This window comes from Gallus gallus, chromosome 10, assembly GCF_016699485.2.
Source record: "Gallus gallus isolate bGalGal1 chromosome 10, bGalGal1.mat.broiler.GRCg7b, whole genome shotgun sequence".
NCBI lineage: Eukaryota > Metazoa > Chordata > Aves > Galliformes > Phasianidae > Gallus > Gallus gallus.
In genome coordinates this window covers 11516720-11541717 of record NC_052541.1, presented here as the reverse complement: position 1 = coordinate 11541717, position 24998 = coordinate 11516720, and the positions used below count along the sequence as shown (strand labels likewise).

The 24998-nt window shown below is 37.6% G+C and overlaps 1 protein-coding gene across 5 annotated transcripts in view; it reads right to left on the bottom strand.

Annotated features, from left to right (window-relative positions):
• The window catches only part of ADAMTSL3 (ADAMTS like 3), a 178841-nt gene that overhangs the window by 140137 nt on the left and 13706 nt on the right, over positions 1-24998 (bottom strand). For all 5 annotated transcript variants that reach the window (XM_004943830.5, XM_004943825.5, XM_004943826.5 and 2 more), the window contains exon 3: positions 6092-6211. In XM_004943830.5, coding sequence (XP_004943887.2) covers positions 6092-6211 — 120 coding nt within the window. The remainder of the gene's footprint in view (positions 1-6091; positions 6212-24998) is intronic.

The window sequence follows — 24998 nt, the reverse complement described above, 5'->3', positions numbered from 1 at the left end:
CACTGCCACTGTTTTCTCTGTACAACCAAACCCTGACTTTAAAATGTTAGTTGGTGGCTTAAGAAGTGCCAGCTTCAATTTGCCAATAAACATAAGTATGTTAAATAGTTTCCAGTTCACTAAGCAATCCATCATGCACAAGAATATATCACTAATTATATAATTATTTGTGCATATGCTAGTCACACGCTTCCGGCAAGCAATTAAGCTAAACAAAAGTATTTTTTGAATAGGATCATACCTACTGACTTATACAAATACCAGTCTGTGAGGGTAATTTTGCCTGAAACTGTACGTGGTTTTCATTCACAATTAATCCCTGCTTCCTTTGCCTCCCTCCTATTCCAAGCAAGAAACACATTTCACTTGATTACAGAGCTAATTTCCATATCCAAGTTATCTTAAAAGTAAAAATTCTTTGAAATAAAAGATCCAAATTGAGCCTGCAAACATAAAGCTTAAAAAAAATTAGGTTACAGAATCAAAAATGAGGAAACCCCTGAAGTTACTTTCAGATAAATTTTTGCTAAATATACATTTTTTATCTTCACACAGCCTCACAACGACTTGGCTCTGAAGTCTTTGAACATGATTTAAAACTCCTCAGTAACACCTGTAGGATTAGTATGGAGTACCACAAGCCTCCCCTCACAATTTGTTGCTCACACAAGTGAGCGACAGCTAAGAAAGTGGAACTACCGACAGGATTCAGGTCAGCAGCGTTTGTGCTCAGTTACTCTAATAACACTGCTTTGGTTGAATAAGGACTGCAAGGTCAGCACGTTATTCAGCCAAAGAGGAATATTTCTAACAACACTGAAATTCAGGTAGCCAGACATTAGATGTAACACCACTGGTGCACGGACAAAATTAGTTCTATCAACTCGCTCAGAATACACAGATGAAAACACTGGGAGTGTTGTTTGGTGGAAGTTTTGCAGCATGGAAAAACCCAAAATAGCTTGTATCCACTTCAGAACTGCTTGCTTCATTCCAAAAGAATCTTTAAATGAAGAGCTAACGATCGGGATTCAAGATGTTAAGTCTCTTTAATAGTTCTGAATGTTCCTTCAGGATTTCAACAAAAATGTCATGTCACAGTGTAACACAGAAGGAGAACACTGGGACACTATGTACTGAAAACAAATCTTACCCCTTTGTCAGGATTAGAGCTTGTCTTCACTAACGTGTTAACTGCAAATAACCTTCATCCCTTATACAACCCATCTACAAGCCCAACAATTTCTATCTCCATTTCCACTGGGAGAAGAACTCATTGGGAGCAGCCCCGCAGAGAAGTACCGGGGGGTTCCCGGTGGATGGGAAGTGGGACATGAGCCAGCAGTGTGTGCTTGCAGCCCAGAAGGCCAACAATAAATGAGTAGAAAGCAGCTGACACCAAAAGCAGGCTGTGATGCACATTTAGATCACAGGCAGATCAGTGAGAATAGCAGTCAGCAAGGAGAGACGAAAAAGGAGGTGGGAGATGCTGCTGAAGGAACATCAGCCTGGATGGATCCCTAAGACCACTTCTGTCCATACTGTAACAGTTTATACAACATGTAAAAGCCACAACAAAACCCAACAGAAATGCAGAAATGACAAAGGAATATTTCCCCTTGTGCAGAAGAAGGTGTACATCATGATATTCAGTCTCCTAATTTTTGCCTTCACTTTGTAGCAGATTTCTCTGGCAAGTCCAAAGAAACACTAGTTATAAAAAGAACTGCACCAGCCTCAGCCTGTGCATTATAACTTGCACATCTACTTGGAAACAGACTCACTGGCTTCTACCTCACCTCACATATCTAAACATACTCAAGTCTGAAAGTGCAGATTTTCATTATTTTAATTGCTTACTGGGTGGTTTTAAGATGCCAATATTTACCACTCTCCCTGACTGCATTTTTTTTTTTTAAAGATTTGTTTAGAAACACTACATTTCTTTGCCAAGATTGGACTACTTAGTGCCATATGTCTAATTCCAGAATCAGAGTTCCCTTATTATGAGTTTAAACTGGCAAATGTCATAAAAATATAGGAGAAAAGTCAGACAGAAAGCTAAAGTGATCAAGTAAAAATTTCTGACTTGAAAGATAACATTTCCCTTCATCTTCTTTTATTTTTCCCATCCCCTCGCTGTCTCTTTCAGCCAGCCAAAGTGGAAAGGTACTTCAAACATTCAACACAACCAGGCTTTCACTGCTGTCCTTGTTGGTGGTCCGTCATATGGAATGGTTTTAATACTTGGAAGCTATGCCTTAAGTGTCAGAAAACAAGAACATTTTATTTTTGTAAGAAATCTTTCCAGTACTACTAGTATTCTAGAAGAGAAAACAAAAATCTTGTAGTAGATTAGAAGTTAAAAAGCCAAAAGAAATCAGAAAACCGGAAAACTTCCTTATGGCAAGGTATAACTTGTATCTTAAAGCTGGGGGGAGAACTATTATTTATATACTTATTCAGAAATTCATTGAGAGTGATAGCAGAGGGGCATATTTTTTCAGTCTCAAATTTCTAATGGCAAGTGAAGCCTCTGGCCACACATCAAAATCTATCTGATACTTTGTTAGATTTAAATTACGTTGACTCAGTAGAATTTTAGAAATGAAGTATACAATGGACTGATGCAAGACATTGCTTGCTGGACAATGCAAGAGCTATAACAAGATATCCATTGCATATATATTTCTACTCTTTGGAATCCCTCTATAGCATTTGCTTTGAATCACTGTTTTTATTTTTTCCTGAAGATAACAGAACGTGCCAAAACTCAGATGCCACAAAAATACCACAATGAATAAAGACAGCAGTATCTGATCTATTTTCTTCTACGGTCATAATAAAGGAGACTAAGAGACATATTAACTGAATTTAGAAACTATCTAGCCCAAAAATTTCATCTGCATGTAATTCTTAAGCGCACACATAGCAACCGAATATGCAAAGGGGTTAGTAGAATCCTGTGCAAAAATGAGAGCACCCTCCTTGCCAGACTAAAGCAGAACAAAATGTACTGTCTTACATGTACAACATGAATCCACATGTAATTTTGCTGGGCTAGAACAGAGTACAGTGTGTTCCCCTTAATATTTACTCATCTTCCATTTCAAACTGTAAGCTTTGTCTTTTCAGATAGCAAATACTTCTGAATATTCGAGTAACAGCTAGTTCTTTTTTACCGAGATTACTTACTAACAAAGGAATGAATGATCCTGATTAAACTGGCTCCCTGCTTGAAAAATATCACACACAACAGCCAAAGAAAACCCCTCTGAAACATTCCTGCGTTTGGAGGTTGTAAGGAAACTAATCTTGGATCATGATGATGATGCTATATAGAAATAATACCCATCCATATATCAAACTGGAAATTTTATTGGAATAGCGTTATAGGAGAAGGACACACTTGCAAACATACGGAATGATCACTTTTTCTGCAAGGACATTGCTATCTTGTTGACTAGCCAAATGGACATAGGTCACCAACCTTCTCCCACTCCTGCACAATACTCTTAGGAACTTCTCACTAATTTTCATCTATTCTGCTCTCTACCATGAAGGCAGATGGAGGGATGATATTCACAATGGATTGGGTAAAACTTATTTTCTTATTTGTTGTAGACAAATGCACAACTTTTACTGTTCCAATCTTCAAGTAAACTTATCTTAGTGTGTGCAGGAACACCAGGACTCTGCACGGACACTCACAAGACTGGGAAATGGAAATAACGTATATCCACAATGACAGCATAAAAAGTGAATTGCTGAAATTAAACTGAGTTATGGCGTGTAAGAATAAGCTATTGTGGTTTTCTGGATTAGGTGGCAACATTTCTATACTGATTCCATTCTAGTGTTGGCTATACTACATATTTAAAAGTGGCCTTACACTTTACATAAATCCCTCTTTATTCACTGGCACATCCTTTTGAGATCTGCCATGCTTCTTAGCTTTTCAAGCATTAAGAATGATTACAAGATGTCCTGTAACATAAGTGGTGGTTTCATAAACATAAAGAGATCATTTATTTTTTTAAGGTATTTGCCAGTAACACAAAAGACTCCAACAAAATGGAGTAAATCCAGTGGCTCATAAGAAAAAGAGTACGATTCCTCATGCCTATGAAAACCAATCTACAAAATTCAAGAAAATAACCAGTAAAGGAGTCTCATCCTCCAATTTAAGACTGAATTCCACTCACAGAGCAAATGTAATAGAAAAGACTACAATAAAAAAAGAAAATTCACGAGTATGTGAACGTTCCAGCAAAAGCATAAATTGTAACTGCACATGATTGTAATTCTGTGATCAATGTCCTACAGCAATAATTGTTTTCAAGTTATAGAAGAGTTCTTGATTTACACCAAGGAAGGAGAACCAGACATAGATCAGTCCTTACCTGGTTTTCAACAGATTTACATTTTTTCAGTAAGTCTTGATGACCAAATTTCACTTCAGAGAAACTAACAGTAACATTAATAGTACATTTGCCTTTATTTTCAACTTTCTGATGTTTTAGCATCACTGTGTTCCAAGAACCGAAACTGAAATTCATACAACTCATTATTCCTGAACTGATCCGTGAAGATCTGAGTAACATTTGTGAAAGAAGAAGCCGGCTCTAACCAAGATCTGATTCAGATCCCAAAGAAATAGATGGAAAAACTTTCCATCAAATGCAATTGAGCTTGGAACAGACTTCTATATACAGCTACACCGGCATTTGAGGTTTTATGGAGGGTGAGAACTGGCTTTTTTTTTTTTTTTAATCATCAATACTATTCACATAGTCTATTTGAATAGACTGTTTGTACTATCCCTCAGTTATATTTGATTTATTGTCTTGTCTAAGAAGCACTCCATTTAATGGAAGCTGATTCCGGTATATAACCTTCACAGGATTTTCCTACTACTGTCGTTAAATGCAGCCTGGGTCACAGCTGCATTTTACTGTACATTATTGCTTTGCCAGGTTTCTTTTTCTGGGGGACATCCTACATGTAAATTTTTCTATAGATGAATCAAGATTCTCAAGTACTAATTATCATAAACATATTAAAATATATTCAACTAGCTTACAGGAGCTCCGCACGCTTTCTTCTTCATCATCTTCACTTCCTTTTGTCCCCCTGAACAGCTCTTCATTCTAATGTTTAGTTGCCTCAGTTCTCCTCTTCCCTTAGAGCAGGCAGCTGATAAACAAACATTCTCCAAATAGCTCCAGCAAGGAGACCATCTTTCAAACTCCAACTGCTAATCACTGTATAGAATCAAACCTTGTGACTGCAAAGCAAGTTTGGCTTTTTTTGGAGATTGTTTCCTAAAACATTCCCTCCTCTTCCACTAAGACATGTACTGTAAGCGTCTGTGTAATTCAGACTGTTTTGATGTGGAGTTTCAACTGACTTCTGGAACACATTGTATATGAGTAAATTTCCACAGCATGCCACGCATTTCCTAGGTTTACTTCAGATCTTTTGCCAAGATTAACAGCATTTCTTTCATGCTGCTTTCTTTACATTTATATCTATATTCCATGTTTAACATGAACGTTGCAATGGATCTGGAGAAAGCGTTTAACGTCTAACTTTAAAATACATAATTTGTTGCTTTCTAAATACTCTGCTTCATGCATTATTCCACTTTGCATTTGTTTCTTTATAGTGCACCCAACCTCCCCTGCTGAAAACTTTGCAAACAGAATTTGTTGACATTTCACAAGGAAGAAAATGTGATTAAATTCCTCCAAGAAATAAGTCAGTTAAGGATAGGTCAACCAATTCACAGAAATTACAGTAACCTCTAATTCCATGCATTTTACAACACTATAAACAACTATTAACTCAGAATTAAAACATAGTTGCTTTCATCTCTATTATATCCCCCAAAGATCTTCCATGAGTTTTTTGATGTTTACTTCCTAAACTTTATTATTTTTATTTTACTATTTATTTTAAAAGCTTTCATTTTCATTTTGCTATAGCTTGTTGCACCTTCTAAGGACACTGTACACCGTTTCTTAATTTAGACTAATCCATGTGTCAGTTTCATGAATGTGGCTGTCATTTTCACGTATAGCATACTGACCTGGTCATCGTAACGGTAAGTGAGGAACTGTTCCCCTGTGGTATCCTCAAGAAAACTCCCCTGTGGAGAAAGGGCAAACTCAGGCAAGAAGTATGCACCTTGGGACTGCTCTGCTCTTGTCTGTAAGAGAAGAAACACCACATTACTGCTACTGCAGAAACAAAACAGGACTTTAAATATGCATACATTGAAAAAGATCAGATCTGAACTTCTTAAAAAAAAATGACATGTTTTTAAAGCATAATGTTTAGTGAGGAATATTTTACTCCTAAAGCCCATGACAAAAATATGTCAAATTCTTACAGAGGTTCAAAAGCAAATCAGATGTCTCAGTAGCAAAGATGGCATACTAGTTATTTAAGTGGTTCTAACTTATCAACTATCACAGCTGAAAGACTGTGAAAATGACACTAAAGCAGCAACATCGAGCAACACTGCCTTTTTTCTTACATGCTTCACTAGAAAGACTGCTGCAGAAAATACAGCATCTCTATTCTGACAGGACAGCAGAAGAGCAGAATCATAGCTTGGAAGACATCTTCTAGACCAGCCCTCCTCAAAGTAGGCTTACTTGCTACACACTACACTGAATTACTTTCCTGTCCTGCAGGAAATGACTGTTGCAAGGAAGAAATCAGATGGTGAATCGAACACTGGGCAGTGGTCTATGACAGCTCTCTAAGTCATTCGCAATTGATGAACTGCTTTTGAGAACAGAACAGGAGAAGAGCAGCCTGTTTTGAGCTGCATAGGAGTTAATTCTGCCTGCACCCATATCTCCAAATTGGCCATCTGACTCCTGGGCCCTTATTAGACAAAGGTACTTTTCCTAAGTAATCTATGCATGTTCAGTAACTGTAGCACGTGTAGAAAATGCTAAGCATACTGAACACATACTGGTTGAATTTGCTCTCATTGTACTGCAGGTTTAAGGCATCCCAGACACATCATGCGTACCACACTAACACTTACATCCTTCATGTTACTTTAAGGCAGGAGCTTTACCCTAGGAAGCCATATTGTTCTGTATGCAAGAGAAAAATGAGCAATCACGTTTTGAAAGGAGAGTACTGGGTCCAGCTAGGGTAGGTAAAGAGTGGGAAGGGCAAGGACATAAAATTATCTTCCAAGAGATTGAAACCTTCTAGGGAAGAAAAAAGCACGAATTGCACAAGTTACTGCTGGACGTTTCCCAACAAGTCAGCTTAATAAATGGGGTTTAATTAAACTGTTTCTTATATTTTGACATATGTAATGATTTTACATTAACAGTTGCCATCAACCAGTTTCTAGACTGTTGGATAGAACTGTACCAAGCAACACGAGTGTAATCTCAGCATCAGATAAAAAGAGATTTCAAAAATCATCTGTCATTCAACCAGTTTGTAGCAGAAAAAAAAAAGCAAGAGCTTCTGTAGTTCCTCTCTTGTGCAGAGAATTCACTTGCTGAGGCTCACAACTTATCTCATAAAAAACAGATGACAAGCCATTCACAGTATGGGTCTGGAGAAGCTTACACTGCCGTTGCTTACTCTGTTCTGCAAAGAAGAAGCTGTCAGCTTCTCACACTGTAAACCTCATCATTTATGACAAGCATTAAATTAACATACTTGTCCTAAATCAAGCAATCTTCATATAAACTAGAAATAGCTAGGACATGTCTAGACTAGGGTAAAAGGTCACACAAGATTTTAAAGAGGATTGTTTCCATCAGACCTGCACAAGAGTAATTCATGTTCACATCATGTTATCATGAAGTGTTCTCTAAAGCCAATTACACCAGCAGTCTCAGTCGTACACTGTAGCCAACTGATTTTATTTACGCCGAAGTAAATCACAACATATGAAGAATAAAGCCTCCATTTGATAACAATACTTTCCCCATAAGGTAACAAAGAGGTTTGCAGTTACAGCTTCATGCTGAATCCAAGCTGGCTGCAGCTCACACAGGCCTTGACATGTTCAGCATAGCCCAGACATGAAGCTGGCTGACATAATCTGGCATTTTTCCCCACTGGTGTCAATGGAATATCGATAGATCTTATGTGAGGGAATATGGCAATGATGTAATCCTATGATTTCAGCAAAGGGCTAATGGATAAGAGATATGCGTTCTAAACCTCTAGTGGCCTGGCTTAAAGTACTTAACATTTCTACCTCAGTTTCCCCACGTGTAAAACGCAGTTACAATATCAAGTGACCTGTACTAACAGTGCATTTTAAAGTTTAGCTTATACTTGTAAAATACTTTGGAAAGGAATAGTGCTAATTACTAGCAGTTTATAACAATATTTTGGAAAAGGCTGTCAAACTCCAGAACAGAAGAAATTCAAATCACTCCACCACACTTCTTAGAAATATGCATATATCATACTGCCGCTTAATTTCCCATAAACAAGTTTGCCAGTAGGATATGCAGTGATTAACTGGCTTGTGCTCCTCATCTTTATAATATAAATATTTAAAAATAGAAAATCGTTGGACATTCATCAGTATTATGCTTTGAATATAAAAGATGCCAACATTTGAAGGTGAAATAATGATGTAATAAATATTACATGAAAAACGAGGGTTTATCCCACACACATTCAATTTCTGTATCAAAAGCTAATGAATAGCAAGCCACTGTAGAAGCAGAAGAATACTTGCTAGATTAAGGCAAGCAAGATCTGTCTTCCAAGCACAAAAGAATTCAGTGCAAAAGATGAACATTTTCCAAGGTTACACAGGAGGTTCTAACTGGAGACTGATCTAACTGCAGCAATAGGTACTGCTACCTTGTCAGCATAACTCAAGTAAAGGAGAAATGCAGCAAAGCATTCAGTTAAAAGCAAAAACGTAGTAAGAATACAGTGTATTTTTTATGGCAAGTTGATGTTGAAGCCAAGTAAATACAGCTGATGCACAACCTAAATCAAGAAGTTTGTCTTCAAAAAAATAATAGAAATACAAAATAATAAAATAACAGCTCTTAACTCTCAAAGATCTCTTTCCGATCAATGTGAAATAACAAAATATTTTCTCCCCCACAGGTATAGGCACCTCAAAATAAGCTGCATCGTTCCTGCCTGAACCTCTCCAGTACATTTTCACTTATACATTGTACTAAATTCAAATTGCACTGTTTCCTTTTAGTCTACTTTAGACCCCACTGAGGAGCCTACCCATATTCCTTGTGAGTCTTTTATATTTCTACAGGCCCTTTTGCCTAAATCTAATTCCAATTTCAGCAGCCTGTGGGTTTATAGCGTATTTGGGATCGGCATGACTTCGCTAATCTGTTATAAATTCACATTTTAAGCTAAAGGCAGGTTTCAAAAAATAATTACATTTCCTGCTAGTGTTTTAACTCTCTTTAATGGCGAGTTTAACATTAATAGCTTCAAGTTAAATGTGTCAAATTACAGGTACACCTAAGATTTAGAGCAGGCATTTTAAACCAGCTTTTATGATCTTCTTAAACACAAAGAAAGTAGAAGACATATAAGACAACCAGATAATAAAAATCACTGTATAAAACTCATTAAAATTAATGCATCAGATAACAAGTGTGTACTGCTGTAGTAGCAAACAAGACGATTTTAAAATTGGAAACATAAATAGGTGTTTTAAAACCTTATCAGAACTTATATCTTATTAGTCAGAAACTGAAAAAAAAGAAAGAATAAGGTCTTCCACCCTACATCCCTCCACCTATATAATCAAGGAGAAATGTCCTGTGAAATAGATAATGTATTTAGGTGCTGGGAAGTGTAAAATGGCACCATGCCTATACAAAGGCTTATGGTTTGAGCACAGCTTTGATCTCCGGTTATGATTGCTTCCTCACTCATCACTCTCCATCTGAGCGCTTGAAGATTAAATTACTCTTCCACTTTCAATTGCAGAAGGCAAAACGTATAGCTGATATCCAAGTCTCTGGTTTTTAGATCTCCCTCCACTGAGACTTGCCTGTCATCATTTTTACTGCTGCCTGATTTCACTGCTCTATATACTACTCTGAATAAAAGCATCTTTGCAAGTAGAAGTTGCAAATATTAGAGGCTTTTATTTTTATTACTGCAGATAAGAGAGGGATAGTTGCTGAGTGCTTCCTCTAGTCATTAGTAGCAAGGTGAAGTACCATGGAACAACTCTGAAGATCAAAATAGTGCCCAGTACCAAAAACCCACTTCATGATATTTAGAGGAGAGGACTTTATTTTAAACTAGCTCCAGTCAATCACACAGACTATCTATCAGGGATAGAAGCACATTATGTATGCTGATGGTGCACATTTTCTGACTCAGTTTCATCCGCAAAAATTCTTATTAGCATACTCTGAAACCACTCAACAACGCAAACTACTTTAACTGTTTTATTTTTCCTTGAGTACTGCGGATTCACATTAATTATTGCTATCCAACCCCATTGTAATTGCCAAATCAGAGCAATTAAAAAGAAAAAAAAAGGTAGAGTTTCCCTGTGACTGAGAAATTAAATATTAATCACTGCTCACTCCTTCCAAGGTACAGATTAAGAATTTCATCCAAGGATTTAAACCGTTATTGTAATTTCAGATAAATTGAAAAATGTAGTTTAGTCTACAACTATAGGAGATCATTTGATACAAAGGCTGTTGCAAAGTTCAATTGAACATCACAATAGCATGCCATGACTCTATTTAATCATAACTACTAGAAGACTGGAAAGTAATTGTTCCGTATTTATATGTAAACAAGAGTAGCTTTAGAAATTGAGCTTTCTGCTCAGAGGAGTAAAGGTCGAAAAGATGAGAAACAGAATGAGTGTTTCAAATAAATGACTGAAGATTATTAGAAATGCACCAGTAATCTTCTAGGTACAAAAAAATTTTAATCTCTTAGGCACAATAGTCTTTAATTTCGGAGTTTCTTGGCACCGAGAACTACATTAAGAGGCAAGACAAGAACTATGCTCATACATACACCTAACACAAATCAACATTACCTAGACTTAAATCAGTCCTTCCCTAACTAAGCCCATGTGCTTGCTAAGAATATGGAGCAAAAACAGAACAAACTGCTTCACGTGACAATGAAAACAAAATGAAAACTTCCAAGTGATCAATATTAAATGCCAAAGATGAGAAGATATCACACTGTTCCTGAAATTGCCTCAACATCTTGTTTTTAGAAGGGAAAACAGATGAAAGATAATGCTCTGTCACCTAGAGCTTCACAGCTATGAGTAATTGCACTGTCATGCTCAAGGTGAATTCTGAACCGGCCAGCACAGTGAATGCAATTGGCTCCCTATCCTTCTGCGGCTCTTTTAGTAGCCCTTGCTGAAAGGGGAAAATTAGCCATGGTCTTGGAAGTATTAGTTTCCAAAAACCATTTTTGAGGAAAAAGATGGGGAAAAAAAGAGAAACTGCATCTGCATTCTGAATAACTTGTAAATACACGTTTGTCAGATTAATATGCACAGCAAGTCCAATCATATTTTAAAAAGCCTTCAATTTAATTCTTCCTGTTAAGTACCTGCCTACTAAGATGTAGCACAATGTCTGCCCCAGGGAACTAATATACAAGCTAAGTGGCAGTTCAGTTTAATGGATGTTCAAGGACTCCAGTACAAAAAAAAAAAGTTAGATGGAGTACAGCACTCCAGTAATACCACTACATCAAGTGCATCAGAATATAAATTCACATCAACAGCTAAGAGCCTCAGACCTTGTCAGAGCAAACCATGTTAATGAATAAATATCTAGTAAGATTCAGATGAGCTTTTGTTATGGTGAAGATTTAAAAAACAAAAACAAACAAAAAAACCACACCAACTTCCTAATGCTAGCTGCTCTGAAACATTAAGAGGCCTTGGAAGTGAGCTGGCCATAGACCAGGCCAATTATTTAAAATAGTAATTAACATTAAACTAAGATGGCAACATTTCAAACCAGAATTAAGATACTAAGCATCATACTTTAAAAAAAAAAAATACTCAAAATACACTTGATAAAGCAGCTGAACTGATGAAAACCAAACAGTTTTTCACAGAAGAACACCCAAGAACTCTGGATATGACAGCCAAGTTTCATCAAGGAAGTCACAACTGAGACCAGACAACCTATATGAAGAACTTCCAGAGACAGAACTCAAGTGTGTGACTCAACAGCTGTTTTCACAGCAGCACATGTTCAGGTCTGCTGAAGGTAGACTCTGTCCCAGTTTAAGACCAAATCAAAAGATTTTTTACTCTTCTCTCTCATTCCAGACTTGTCTAGAACACGTAGAGATCAGCTAAGGAAAACAATCCTGTACCTTGAAGATGCATTCAAAGATAAGTAAGAATTCATAAGCATAGTATTCATCTACCTATTTGTAACATAATAAAACATTGTCAGTAGGCAACCTGCATGTTAAAATTTCATCAACTCCTTGAGAAATGTCTACTATTAAAAAGTGACTAAGCTATATGTACAGTTATATTCACAGCTGCAAAAGGGAAATTGTACACATCACTTCTGATGCTCAAATCAAACCCACCCTGCACCCATTCAGCACTAGGAGTTATTCCCAACTTGAACACATTCAAGACCACATTCTCACATAGAAAATAGTCCTCAGTCAAAACTTTTCAGTGCTATCTGTACTACTTAGTGCTGACACAAGAAGGATACTGGAGACTATTTTGTTTTTAAATTAAGGCACCATCTTTCAGTTCTTCCAAAAAGCTATTTCTACCAAAATTTCTCTGGATCAAATGTAAAGATATTTTCTTCAGCAGAGCATAGGCTGCAGACTGAGAACACTGCATTTTGAAAGCCTCTTTGTGTACCTTCTTAAATTTGTACTAGTGATTAAGCTTTTGAATATTTATCAACAACTACTTATGCTTAATCTCTTAGCCAGACCACAGCAAGAGAAAACTTTTCATTGAAAGGTTGCAGTAGTGTTTAGCCAAAATCTCATTTACTTTCAAAACCCAACTTAAATATTAACTTTGCTTCATATTTCTTCTTGAAATACGAACCCTGGAGTTTTCCTTTCTCCAATGAAGCTCCTTCTAGGCTGTGTTAGGCAGACTGTATTCTTTCTGAAGGACTGAAGGGCTCAAAATTTGCTTTTGAGATTCACAGTGGGAGACCAAAGTTGTTCCCAGTTGTATCAGCAGCAAAGCTCCCACCAACAGCCTTACAAAACCAAGGGCTAAACATGCATATATCTACAGCAGGACGATACCTCTTGTAATATTACACCTACTACTAGGCCTGTGAATAACGTTACTCAGTGCTACCTAGTTTCATGTAAAAGAAAAGCCACCATGAAAATACAGCACCCCTAGACAAGATGAACCTGACACAGTTCATTTCCAATTATTGTCAGAAAGTCAGTGAGTGTGGATCAGACTCTGCTTTCAAAATATGCAATACCTCATTATATCCTGAGCCTTTAATTTAGCCTTCGGGGGAATGGGTACAACAATATTTAGAGCCAGTTTGAAAGCAATTTTATAGCATATGGATAAAACATATACCAAGAAGTCTGGATATTAAGAGTACAATTACCAGTGAGAATAGAATTACACATACAAAAAGCGTATGTCAAGTCTGTTCTTAAGAAAAAAGGCTCACAAAGATATGGATTTACCACAAGGAAGGAAGAAATTAGGTACCATAAAGAATAAAAAAGTAATTTTAATCCCTGTCCCGATTCTCTGCCACAGCAGTGACACAATTTATAAGCTCAGCACAGTATGACATCTACTTGTCATCTCCTTAAAGATGCAGAGAAACTGCACTGAACACATCACGAGCATTGCGCTGGCAGGCTGCCAGCAGCGTGGTGGCAGGGGCTGTACCTGCTATGGAGGGAAGGCAATTCATCCTTGAGCTTGTACCTCCTGAACACACTTATCGTGACTCGATACGACTAATCTTATTGGTTTTGTTTCTTTGCTTGTTTACTGGTTCAGCAACTTATCCTAAAAGTGTTGGCTTATAACATAAAATGCTAATAGCTTTGAATGGTAAAGAAAGAATCCACCTTTTCATTGGCTGGGGCTTGTTCCTTTAGATGGCCAAGAGAGTAGATAAGCAGGTGCTTTCATTTTGTTTTTTATACTTCTCTTAGGTTGAAGCTGCAAAAATCCTTTTGATAGAACAGACTTTTATGCCTAAAAATGGTGAAAGTGAAGATATCTTGTAAAAAAAGAAATCTAGAAGAAAACACTAGTTATTAATTCATCTTCTTATAGTTCTTCAAGCAAGACAGATGTAGCTAACTGAAGGCTCTAAAACAGTCATTATCCCTTCCTTTCACCATATATTCACAACTCTATCCAAACCAACCCTTTTATTCTTTATTTATTAACCTAATAATTGGAAAAATTCTTGTCGTAAATCAAATGCTTTCAGCATTTCTGGAACATATTCATACGGAGCTCCCATTCATTCACCGAAAGTTTCTAAGGGTCTTACAATCTCCATAGAGAAATAAATGTTACAAAAATACTGTCAGTGTTTTTAGCAAGGAAATTATGATAACCTTAGTATAATACTACAAATAATATTTATAGTATTCAAAAAGCTTTGTTATAACTTCTTTTATCATGACCACTATACAGTGAGAGAGCTTTTTTTTCTTGTTCAACTGCAATGTTGCTACCAAGAAGCAATGGGCTCCGTTGCAGGAAACTGACAACCTTGTTTGTTTTTCTATGGACATGACTGCACTCTGCCCATGTATCTCCTTCAGTCACACGCTGAAGGAGACTGGAACATAATCCTTGAGGCATAGCAGATTTATTTACAAAAGGCAAGAAAAGAACATAGTTTAGGTTATGTAGGATCACTGTCAGAAGCAGCGGAATTACAAAGCAACACATGCTGATTGAAGATACTCATATTGCTTAAGGATTAAAGAACAGAACAAAATGAGAAATGATTTAATGCAACCCCTTCACTGACCAGTAGGAGCTTCTATCATGGACAGCAAGACAGACTCAATAGCTTTGGCTACCCACGCACTGCAGACATTAGGATTATTTAGCAATAACACCAAAGAATAATGATTGTGGGCCATATGGGCTAAAGAGCCTGCAGCAAGCTATAGGCTGCAAATGCCTCATCCCCTACTAGTGAAATACATAGCACTGAACAACAGAGCAAGGGGAACACCACTCTTTTCTGACAGATTACTTCCTTTTCATCTCCTCATCCAGTATGATAATAACCCTAATAGCGCTAACGACAGGGTGTAAGAAAGATGTTCATAGGTAACTAAGAGTTGGGCCCAAATGGGAAGACAACATAAAACAAGAATTTGGATCAGGTAAAACTTTATCACACTGCTCTGTGAGCAGCTCTGCACAGCATTTGCAAAATGTCCCCTTGTTTTCATTTCACTACAGTGATACACATACACAAACATGAATAGAGGGTTCAGAATTTAGGTAACTGCATCTGAGATAGACACGATCAGTGTGTTTAAACACACTGAGGAAAGTAAGGCAGGTGGACAGCAATTCAGGTTTTCATATGCAAGCAGAATGGGACCCAGCACGTTGTCACATAGTGGAATAAGGTAACTCTAATCAGATAGATAGGCTATTGATGAGAGAAAGGAGAATAAAAACTTCACACAATACTTTGCTCCTATGCAGTATATTATGTCTAGTGAGAAAATCTGCTTAGTTCTTCAATGCTCTGGTGTTATAATGCTATTCATCAAGAGATCTCATATTACTCAAACTTGTCACTATCCACCTTTTACAATGTCTATTCTCAGGAGAGTCTGGCTAAGAATGACATTGGACTCCTGACTCAGATTTTCCTGATTATTTTTAATTTAAATTATAACCTTAATGTTATTAATGTTATGTTATGTTGGTGTGATTATTTGTATTTAATTTCCTTTAGAGTTTTTTCTTTAATAGCGATATAATTTGAACTGACACAGTAACATGCTTTTCATATACTCCAGTTGAAATTGCGCCTAAGGGCAGTGAAATTCTCATCCATACGCTGTGTAAGGAAAAGAACTCTGGTGCTCAGAAGCCAAACACCTGCTAGAACTAGTGGCAGATCCAGATTTTTAAGAGAATTCCTGTTGCATAATGAAAGCACAAAGAAGGGAAATGTGTGGGGCAGTGGAATGGTATTAAAACCACAGCACTTAAGGGGGAAAAAAAGAATCCTAAGCCACTATGTACTTCTGTCACTGAAGATCTTGACATTAAATAAAGACATTCACAAGTGCAAATATAAAGAGAGGCTTTCGTAATGTGGGACAGGCTGAGCAATGACTCCTTACCATGTGTCACCAGGCTTTGCCACACCTTGTGCAGCTAATGACAGGGAGCTCTCTCCCTGCCCTGTCTCAGTACATCTGCTTCTGATTCAGGTGGCAGGGGAAAATTGGCAAGTAATCCAGACCAAAAAAAGCCTGCCTTAGCACTAGCAATTTTTCATCATTGCATACTGCTCATGCAGTGTTGTCATTAGCAACAGCATGGTGCTTGTCATGAATTAAACAGGGAGACGCAGCATATGAGTTTGCTCTACTACTGTGAATGACTACAAATTCTTACAACAGAAACAGACCTGGAAATATGGGCAAACTCACTGCCACAAAGAGCTGGAATATTTGGTGCAACTACGTTGAAAATCAAATAGCCCAAAACTGAAGTACAACTAAAAGAGCACGCCAACTAAATAATTTTGACAGATTAGGAAGATAGATTTTTTTTTTTTTTAAATCAACATCTACCACCACAAAACCTCTCAACAAATAAGACTGTCAGAGTTTCTTAAATAACATATGATTAAGTATAATCCAGGTAACTGAAAAAAAATTCAACCTTATGAAGAATAGGATAGTGAGATTCCTCTTCAGAAGCAAATCATGTTACTGCAGGATGAATATAGTAAATGCATAACTACATAAAATACCCTTCTAAGAACAAGAATATACCAGGCATACAACAAAGGGCACTCAGCTACACTAAAGTAACTGCAACTAAATGCAAGACGTGAGAACAATCTTACTGATCAGCAGTGTTTGCTGACCTCCTTCAGTGACTTCTAAAAAATAAATACACATAGATAAGGCTGTGTAAGGGCATGTGCACATCCAGATTAAAAGAGTGAAATCACTCAAGTAAACGCAGAACAATCTCAGTGGCGCCAGAACTCCTCCAGCGCGTTCCAAGAGTACTGACACAACCTCCTGCACAGCACTGCCACAGAGCTGGGTGGGTGAGGAAATCTCTGCAGCAAGTTCATCACTTACTAAAAAAAAAAAAAACAGGAAACATTTTAGAGAAGGTTCTAGTCACAATCTAACAGGTATCAAGGAAAAGAGAATATACCTAATATGTTGGTTTCACATTGAGTCAAGCTTCACTGTTGAAATCCTGGATATTACTTTGCCTAGTGTCCTCCTCAGGCCTTTGGACAAGGGCTGTTTGGTTTGCTTTTTTTTTTTTCTCTTCTTCTTCTTCTTCCCTGCTGTATTGTACTGTCATAATCAGAAATGCTTTTCTCCCTTTTCTTCAGTCAGGATAGGAAAGGACAGTTCATGTGGTGTGTAGTGACCTAACATCACACACGTATTACCAAATACTTATAAATGCACTGCTGGTACTGCCAACTCGTGGAAGAAGAGAGCCTGTGCTGTGATGCTGTTTTTTGCCTACCTTTATTCAGAGGAGCACTGAGAGCCCTGCTACCATCTTGCTAACAGATCTTCAAAGATGTCCCAGAATTCCAGCTGCAAAGACAGACCACCCTGAATAAAAGTGTAAATAATCAAATTGCTTCTCCTCTGTTACCTCTAATAGATGAATCCTTTCTCACCTGAAAGAAATTAGACTGTAGAGAATGCCCCAGCCAGATGTTTGCTCTCAGGCCAACTTATGATTTAGAGCAGCTAACCACATGAACGTGCCTAACACATGGAGAGGAAAATTATTTTTCCACCATTAGTTTTCCAGCACTTCTGATAATTTTGGTGATATTAACCCAATTCTTCATCTACCCTCCCTTCCCTGTTGCAATAAGTACCTTTGCAGGGTTTATGGACTAAGCAGCCCAGCACATTGACTCGGCCAGGCACATTTTCACAATAAGGAAGCAGTTAAATGGTCATGGCTTGGCTGCAGGAATGTTGGTTTAAGGCTATTAATAAGGCACGTGAGGTGAATGCCTTTCAGCCAAGCGCCCTCCACGTGTGCACACCTGTTTCAGTAGGAATTTAAAGAGAAATTCCCATAAGAAACCGTTCACAGCACACAGTCTCTAAGTCTCAAATGCATTTTGCAAATACTCCAGAGCTGTTGAGCTTTTTGTTCTTACCATCAGTAAAGCACAATGACACATCAGCCACAAGGCAAAGCACGCTACTTCCTAGAAGAACTTCTTTGATCCCTACGAAATCATCATCTTCATCTTACTAGCACCTCTGTTCTTGTCATTTATCACTGAGTTTCTTACCACAGAATTCCAGGCTCTTTGTCACCCCCACCAGATCTTTTGCTGTTGAAACGCCTTCCCTGACTCTCACCCACAACTCAAATGCTGCAATTCCTTTCTTCAACCACATTTCCATGATGTTCCATGTTTAACTTACTAAGCTTCACATTTACCTCTCAGCTGAAATCTATTTCCTCAGTGCAGTGAGGCCAAATGTTACCCTGACTCATTCCCTTTCTCATTCTTTATCTTTTTGAGAATGGAAAGAAGTTGTGCTCCAAGTGTACTTTGTCTTCTGTTTTCTCTTGCCAGTGAAAGCATCTCAAGCAGGGCAAGGTTTTAATTGTGTATTGTATTGAGCCATACACACTGTCCATCATTAATGAAGGAAAGGCAGACTGGAACAAAGTCAAACCATGAATAAAAAGCAAACAATGTAACAAAAGAAGCAGAAGCTCCCCAAAAAAACAAAGTCTCCGAATATGAAAAGACCAAGTATGAAAGAAGACCTACCATTAATCTCAAGATAGTCCCCTTTTGGGTCACAATTCTTCTGCTAACATTAACTGGCAGTATTTCATGTTTACACTTCCTAATAAGCCTCTACTTTGATAACTGTGCTTTAATGTTAGGAAAAAAAACAGCAATTGAAAGCTCACATGACAGGCACTGCAGTCATCTGTTCACAGACAACCGTTAAGACCAATGGTCATTAGTTTAATGATTCTTTTTTGTTCTTCTAAACGATGTGGACAGTAATGCCAAGGACTGATATGGTGGAGGGGAAAAGGGCTCTTACTGAGGTGAGAAAAGATAAACACAGATTCGCTCCTGGGAGGAATGGAATAAATCCTCCAAATGAACTAGAATTGCTGAAATGTTAAAAGACACAGCTGAGCAAGTCAGACAAAATGAAAATAGAAATAGCTAATTCAGAAAAGTATGCTTGCCTTAATCAGAATAGTTTAAACACTAAAACCTTATCACTCATCTTCCATGACCATTGAGTAAATTTCACTAAGCAGTTTTAAAATGATCCAGAGGATTAGAGAAAGATGTTCAATAAACAGGAAAAGGAAAAAAAAAGAATAGATAATACTGAATACCATCTGTAACTCAAAGGCAGCACACTGACTAGTATTTTGGAATCAAAAGAAAAGTATGAAGCCCTCTTAAATGGACTGCATTTTGTTGTTTTGTTTTAAATATTTTAAGTACTATGTGCCTTCACTATGACCGATCTCACTAACAGCCTTAAACCTCTTAGTTTCTGTATTTTGAGTGTAACCGGTAGCAAAATCAAGTGAAAATAGGTATCACATTGAAAGATGGGGTACGTGATTAAACTCTTAGCCATCCATCTTGTATTCTCATTTGAGCAGCTGATGTTGAGTGAATTTCTTCACTGTGTGTGCATTACTCTGGGAACTTGGCTACCATATCCACAATATGTAATTTGCCAATACATACCACCTGCATACTGAGGGGAACGGAAGACCTTCCTGTGGAGGAATATCTTCCCATCCTGTGTGGGTGTGCAGGAGCAGATGTGTACGTACAATGGATAGCTCCCAAGGCACATGAACTGAGACATGTCATAAGTCAAACATTGTTTTCCAATAACGATTATCTTTCTACAGGAAATTTAACAGAATAATTTTGCTCCTTCAGAATACCACACTGAAGCTTATGATGGCATAACAGATGGCCAGCAAGATAAACCCTCTTTCCTAGCAGTTTGAAGAACCTAACTGCAGGATTGATCACTTTTCAGAGTGCACTTAGTTACTGGCATCTCATTGGATCTACTGGCACCTCAAAAATTAGAGGCAACTGAACATTAAGTGAAGGCTCTAGTCAAGCTGCTGGAAAGCTTTGCTATCACGACCAATACAGGAAAAGTTCTAGAGGGACTGACCTTCACAGTTGCTGCTGGTATGTTTAAGTCTCTGTTAATGCATCTGTCTTGCACACAAAATGAGAAATTAGCTCTGGCATACACAGCTTGTAGGCTAGTGTTTCAGCCTCCACTGTTTCAGCAATCCAGTTGTAAACATTACTGCTTTTCTCAGAAGTAGGAGCTCATGTGTAAACAGCTTTTCAAAAGCAGATTTATTGAATTTACTAGAGTACACATAATCTTGGTTTGTCCACTTGACCTTGTCTTCTGAAAGGCTGCCATGCCTCTTATAGGACAAGAGATACTCAGCTCACTGCTTTTAGAAACAGCAAGGGCAAATGCAGAGTTCTTAATACATGCCTGATTTCTATAACCAACAGTACAAACCCACCTATTCTTACATATCCAGCAGCTTCTCTTTCACTGCTACCATTTGCACATAAGGTTAAACTGAATAGTTTAATTTTAAAGATTTACAGAAGGGCACTATTCCTACAAAATATTTTTCAACTATTCCTGAGCAGTTTTGGATGGATCTGTGGCAATAACCTCCTCTGAATTCTCTTATCCACAGTCAGCTCTTAGTTTGCCAGTACAAGCTAATGTGAGCTAGGAGGCCAGCCCTAACAGTTCAATATCTAAAGCTTTAGCATGGTTCCAGATTCTCATATGTTTGTCTTTAGCATTCTAAAACTTTTAAAAATACAGACAGAATCCAAGAACAATGGACTGTGTGAAGACAAGAAAATAAATTCTTCTGCCTCTATATTTAATTGCAGAGGATTCCTTTTGCCCTATATATCTCTATTACTTCTTTTCAGGCTGAAGACATCCATGACACTAAAAACTACTGAAGCGAGAATCTGTACGATTTAGTGAATTTGCAAACAATGGCATGCAATACCGTGCTCTAGAGTCAGCTAATGTGTTCTCATTCTGCGTATTTATACATCTCTTCACATTCTCCATCGCCTTACAAACTGTAGACAGTGAGATAGTTCACTCACAGTTCTGCCACGCTAAAGTTAATTGTGGCAGTAATTCAGTTCTTTTCATTTGCAATCTTCAAAAGGCCTGGTTTCCTCTGCATTCTATACAGAGTAAAATGTTATTTGAAATGAATGCTATTTAAGTTTCATATAATAACAAGACCCGAACATAAATCTTAACCTGTGTATTCCTCTGCAACTTTGGCTGTACTTGGAATTATCAGTCCAGAACATCTCTATTTCAGAGCCCAGTTATTTTTGCCAAGATATTCTTTTATCCTGATTATAGTGAATAAAGCCAGTGTGCTGGCCTGACTCAGGCTGTAATTATTCTGTGCCTTTATGCAAGCTTTTTATAGTTCCTAGTAGAAAGACTGAAGGGAATCCTACACATCCACACAAGGTCTGAAATTTGTTGCTGTCTTGTAGAAAACAGTACAAAAATGATGGAATGACTTTGTTTCTTCCCTATGCTTTTCCTCTCAGTGATGCATGCAGCTACTTCCTTCATGTTATATGCTACTCCATCTTTAATAAAAGAACAAGGGTCTGACTGCAAATTGTTCTATTAAAAATAGGATCAGTTTCTTTCTTTAAAAAAAAAGAAAAACCACAATTCCCTACCTAAAGTAAATCCTCAAAGATGACACTACACACATTAAAAGGAAGTATTGGGCAATAATAAAATCTAAAAGTCAAAATGCCTACGGCAAGAAAATTTAATGTGGTCTCTGAATCTCAAAATATCCTTAAAACATTCATTACAGCCAGTCAGAAACAAGGAATCATTCTGATTTGTCTTAAAGCCATAAGAATCCAAACCAATCACTAGCATTTCAGATTAAACAAACACCTCACGCAGACTGGAAAAACACAAGGCTACACTGCTCCTATTTTTGTTCCTTCAGCAATAAGACAAAACCTGATACCTATTTTAAAGCAATGCATCCTATTCTGCTGTTTCCTGGGAGGCAGGGAGCTAGCTAAGAAGGGAGAGCTTTTATCCCAGTTCTTCAGCAGGTATAGATATCACACTAAAAAATACCACTAATATAACAGAAAGCCTTGCACTTAAATCCTCAAGTCTGCTGTGAGTGGACAAATAGAAAAACAGGGTACCCCACTTAAATAAATATTCACCCAGCACTACTGCTAATGTTTTTTCTCCCCTCACATATATGAAGAACAGCCAAACTTGTACTATTTTCAGAATAATAGTCAAGGAACAAAGGAAGTTATGTACAGCACTTTTTAAGCATAGCCAAATTACAGAAACCAAAACCAACTTTGGTTGAGAAGTGTTTTAAAGACATTAATAGAATAAACCCTTCTCTGTAAATCTCTTCTTATAATTTCCTTTAGTAAAAGATAACAACATATTGGATTTAAGTCCATATATAACATATCAAATGTTCTTTTTTTAAACAGAGGATCTATTCATAGCAGCTTGTATTTGCAACATATGCAGCAAATTATACTATTAAACACTTAATCCTAATAAAGTTTAAATTTCACCCCTCACAATAAAGCTTACACAAATCTTGCTATACTTGAAATAGGATTCCAGGAATAAACATTAGAAGTTGTAGGTAGCTAAAGTGACAGGAGTGATTGAACATTTGAGATGTTAAGTTATATGTTTAGATCTAAGCGTTCCCATGAAACATTAAGAATAATAACCAAAATTAAGAATAATTATTAAAAAAAGGAGGGGGGCACACGGGGGGGAGGAGGGAGAAGCCCAATTAGGCAAGGTTTGAGATTTTTAATTTACAAAATATAGGAAAAATAACAGATGGTCTGAAGTCCTATGAGCCAGTTTACACATCTCTGAGAAGTCTGAGCTTGTACATGCCCTCTGCATGGAGGTCACAAGTGGACTGGTCTCCCTGAGAGCCCTTCACTGCTTCACCACCTCCCACAAGAGCTGAGCACAGTACCAGCCCCAGACTAATCAGGATGAAATGTCCACTGCAACAGAGATGCTCAGATAGTAACAGCTCGTGTCCACAACACAGCTTGCTATAGCAGCCTTGAAATAGAGGAATGGATGTAAATGAGCATTGTAAAAGCTGGATAAGAAACAGACCTCAGTACAAATCTCTCCATAAAGAGTATTCAGCATTTCTGAAAGGTTTCTGAAAGGAAGACCCATTAAAATCACACACATCCACACCAACCTAGGTTTCATCAGATTCCAGAGTGTTTGACCTCTCTTAATTATGCAGATCTAAATAGGATTTTCTTCTGTCTAAGCTACTTTAGACAGCCAGTTCCAACACACAAAACAGACCAAGTGGCCCTCCATTTTATCAGACCAATCATGCCACTGCAAGTCCCATTTCAGAGCAAGTATTCAGCCTAGCAAGCTGCATCATCCTTAAACACAAAGCATCATTCATCATTTTTCCTTAGCCATGCTCCCAATTAGTCATCTAAGAACATCTGGTTGCATCCACTTTCTCAACTAAAAACAACATCAATGTAAATCACAGTCTATTGTTTTATACAGCAGTCCTCTAACCTACAGAGAAGAATCTATCAGGATCCTGCAGTTCTGATGCAGACAAAAACCTCAACCAAACCTCATTTTGCCAGAGACCAACATTATAAAGACTTCATTAGTGCTTTTACCTACACTACGTTCGCGCATATTTCCACATAGTATACCTATAGCAACTAGGTATATACCTGCTCTACAGCAGTAAGTTGAAGCTTGCAACACTGCACACCACCTCCTAAAGAGGGGAAATACACTTTTGGAGGTTTTAAATGCTTTTTAAAAATAATGTTCTGAATTTTTTTCCTGTGGACAATAAAAAATAATGCATTTATTATTTGACAGGTACTAGCTCTAGTTCACTTTTCATTTACTGTAAAGATGTAGGTGTAACTCCTCATTATAATAAAGATGTCTAACTCTTAAATCTTTTGATCTTGGATGCTGAAAGCATCACCCAGAGTTTTATACCTTCACACAAAGAGAGATTAATGGAACAAGGCCTACCCCATATCACTTGGGGAGTCATGATTGTAAGACCTATTAAGATGCTTCGGCAGCACAGAATGATTCCACAGAATTTGGAATGGTCTGATATTGAATGGGGAAGAATTTGCAGGTGCAAGGATGTTGTACCAGGAAACACTCCTCTGAGGAGGCTGGGTAGACTTAATGACATGAGAAGCTTGCGTTGCCTACATTCTATAGAGTAAATAACTTTGGAACTCTGGGTAAATAAGTTGAGTTCTAAAGATGGAAGAGACAGGCCAGACCATAACTGAATGACAATCTAATTGAATGATCTTTTTTTGCCAGTTTTCTGTAGGTGATTACTGTCAAGATGAAGGGTCAGAGCCATTTATTTATTGTTGCCAGCCTCTCTTCTCTACATAGCTCCCTTCCTTCACAGACCCACATGGAACTAAGAAGGCACAGTAGTGAAAATCCCACAAAGGATTAGCTTTGTGCAATCAAATATGCTCTCCCCACATTTATGCAGTTACTTTTAAGAGCTCTTCACAGTTCCTTTATTCTCATAGTAAGGTTCTCTTCAACCAAGGCAATGCTGAGTGGTAACAGCGGAT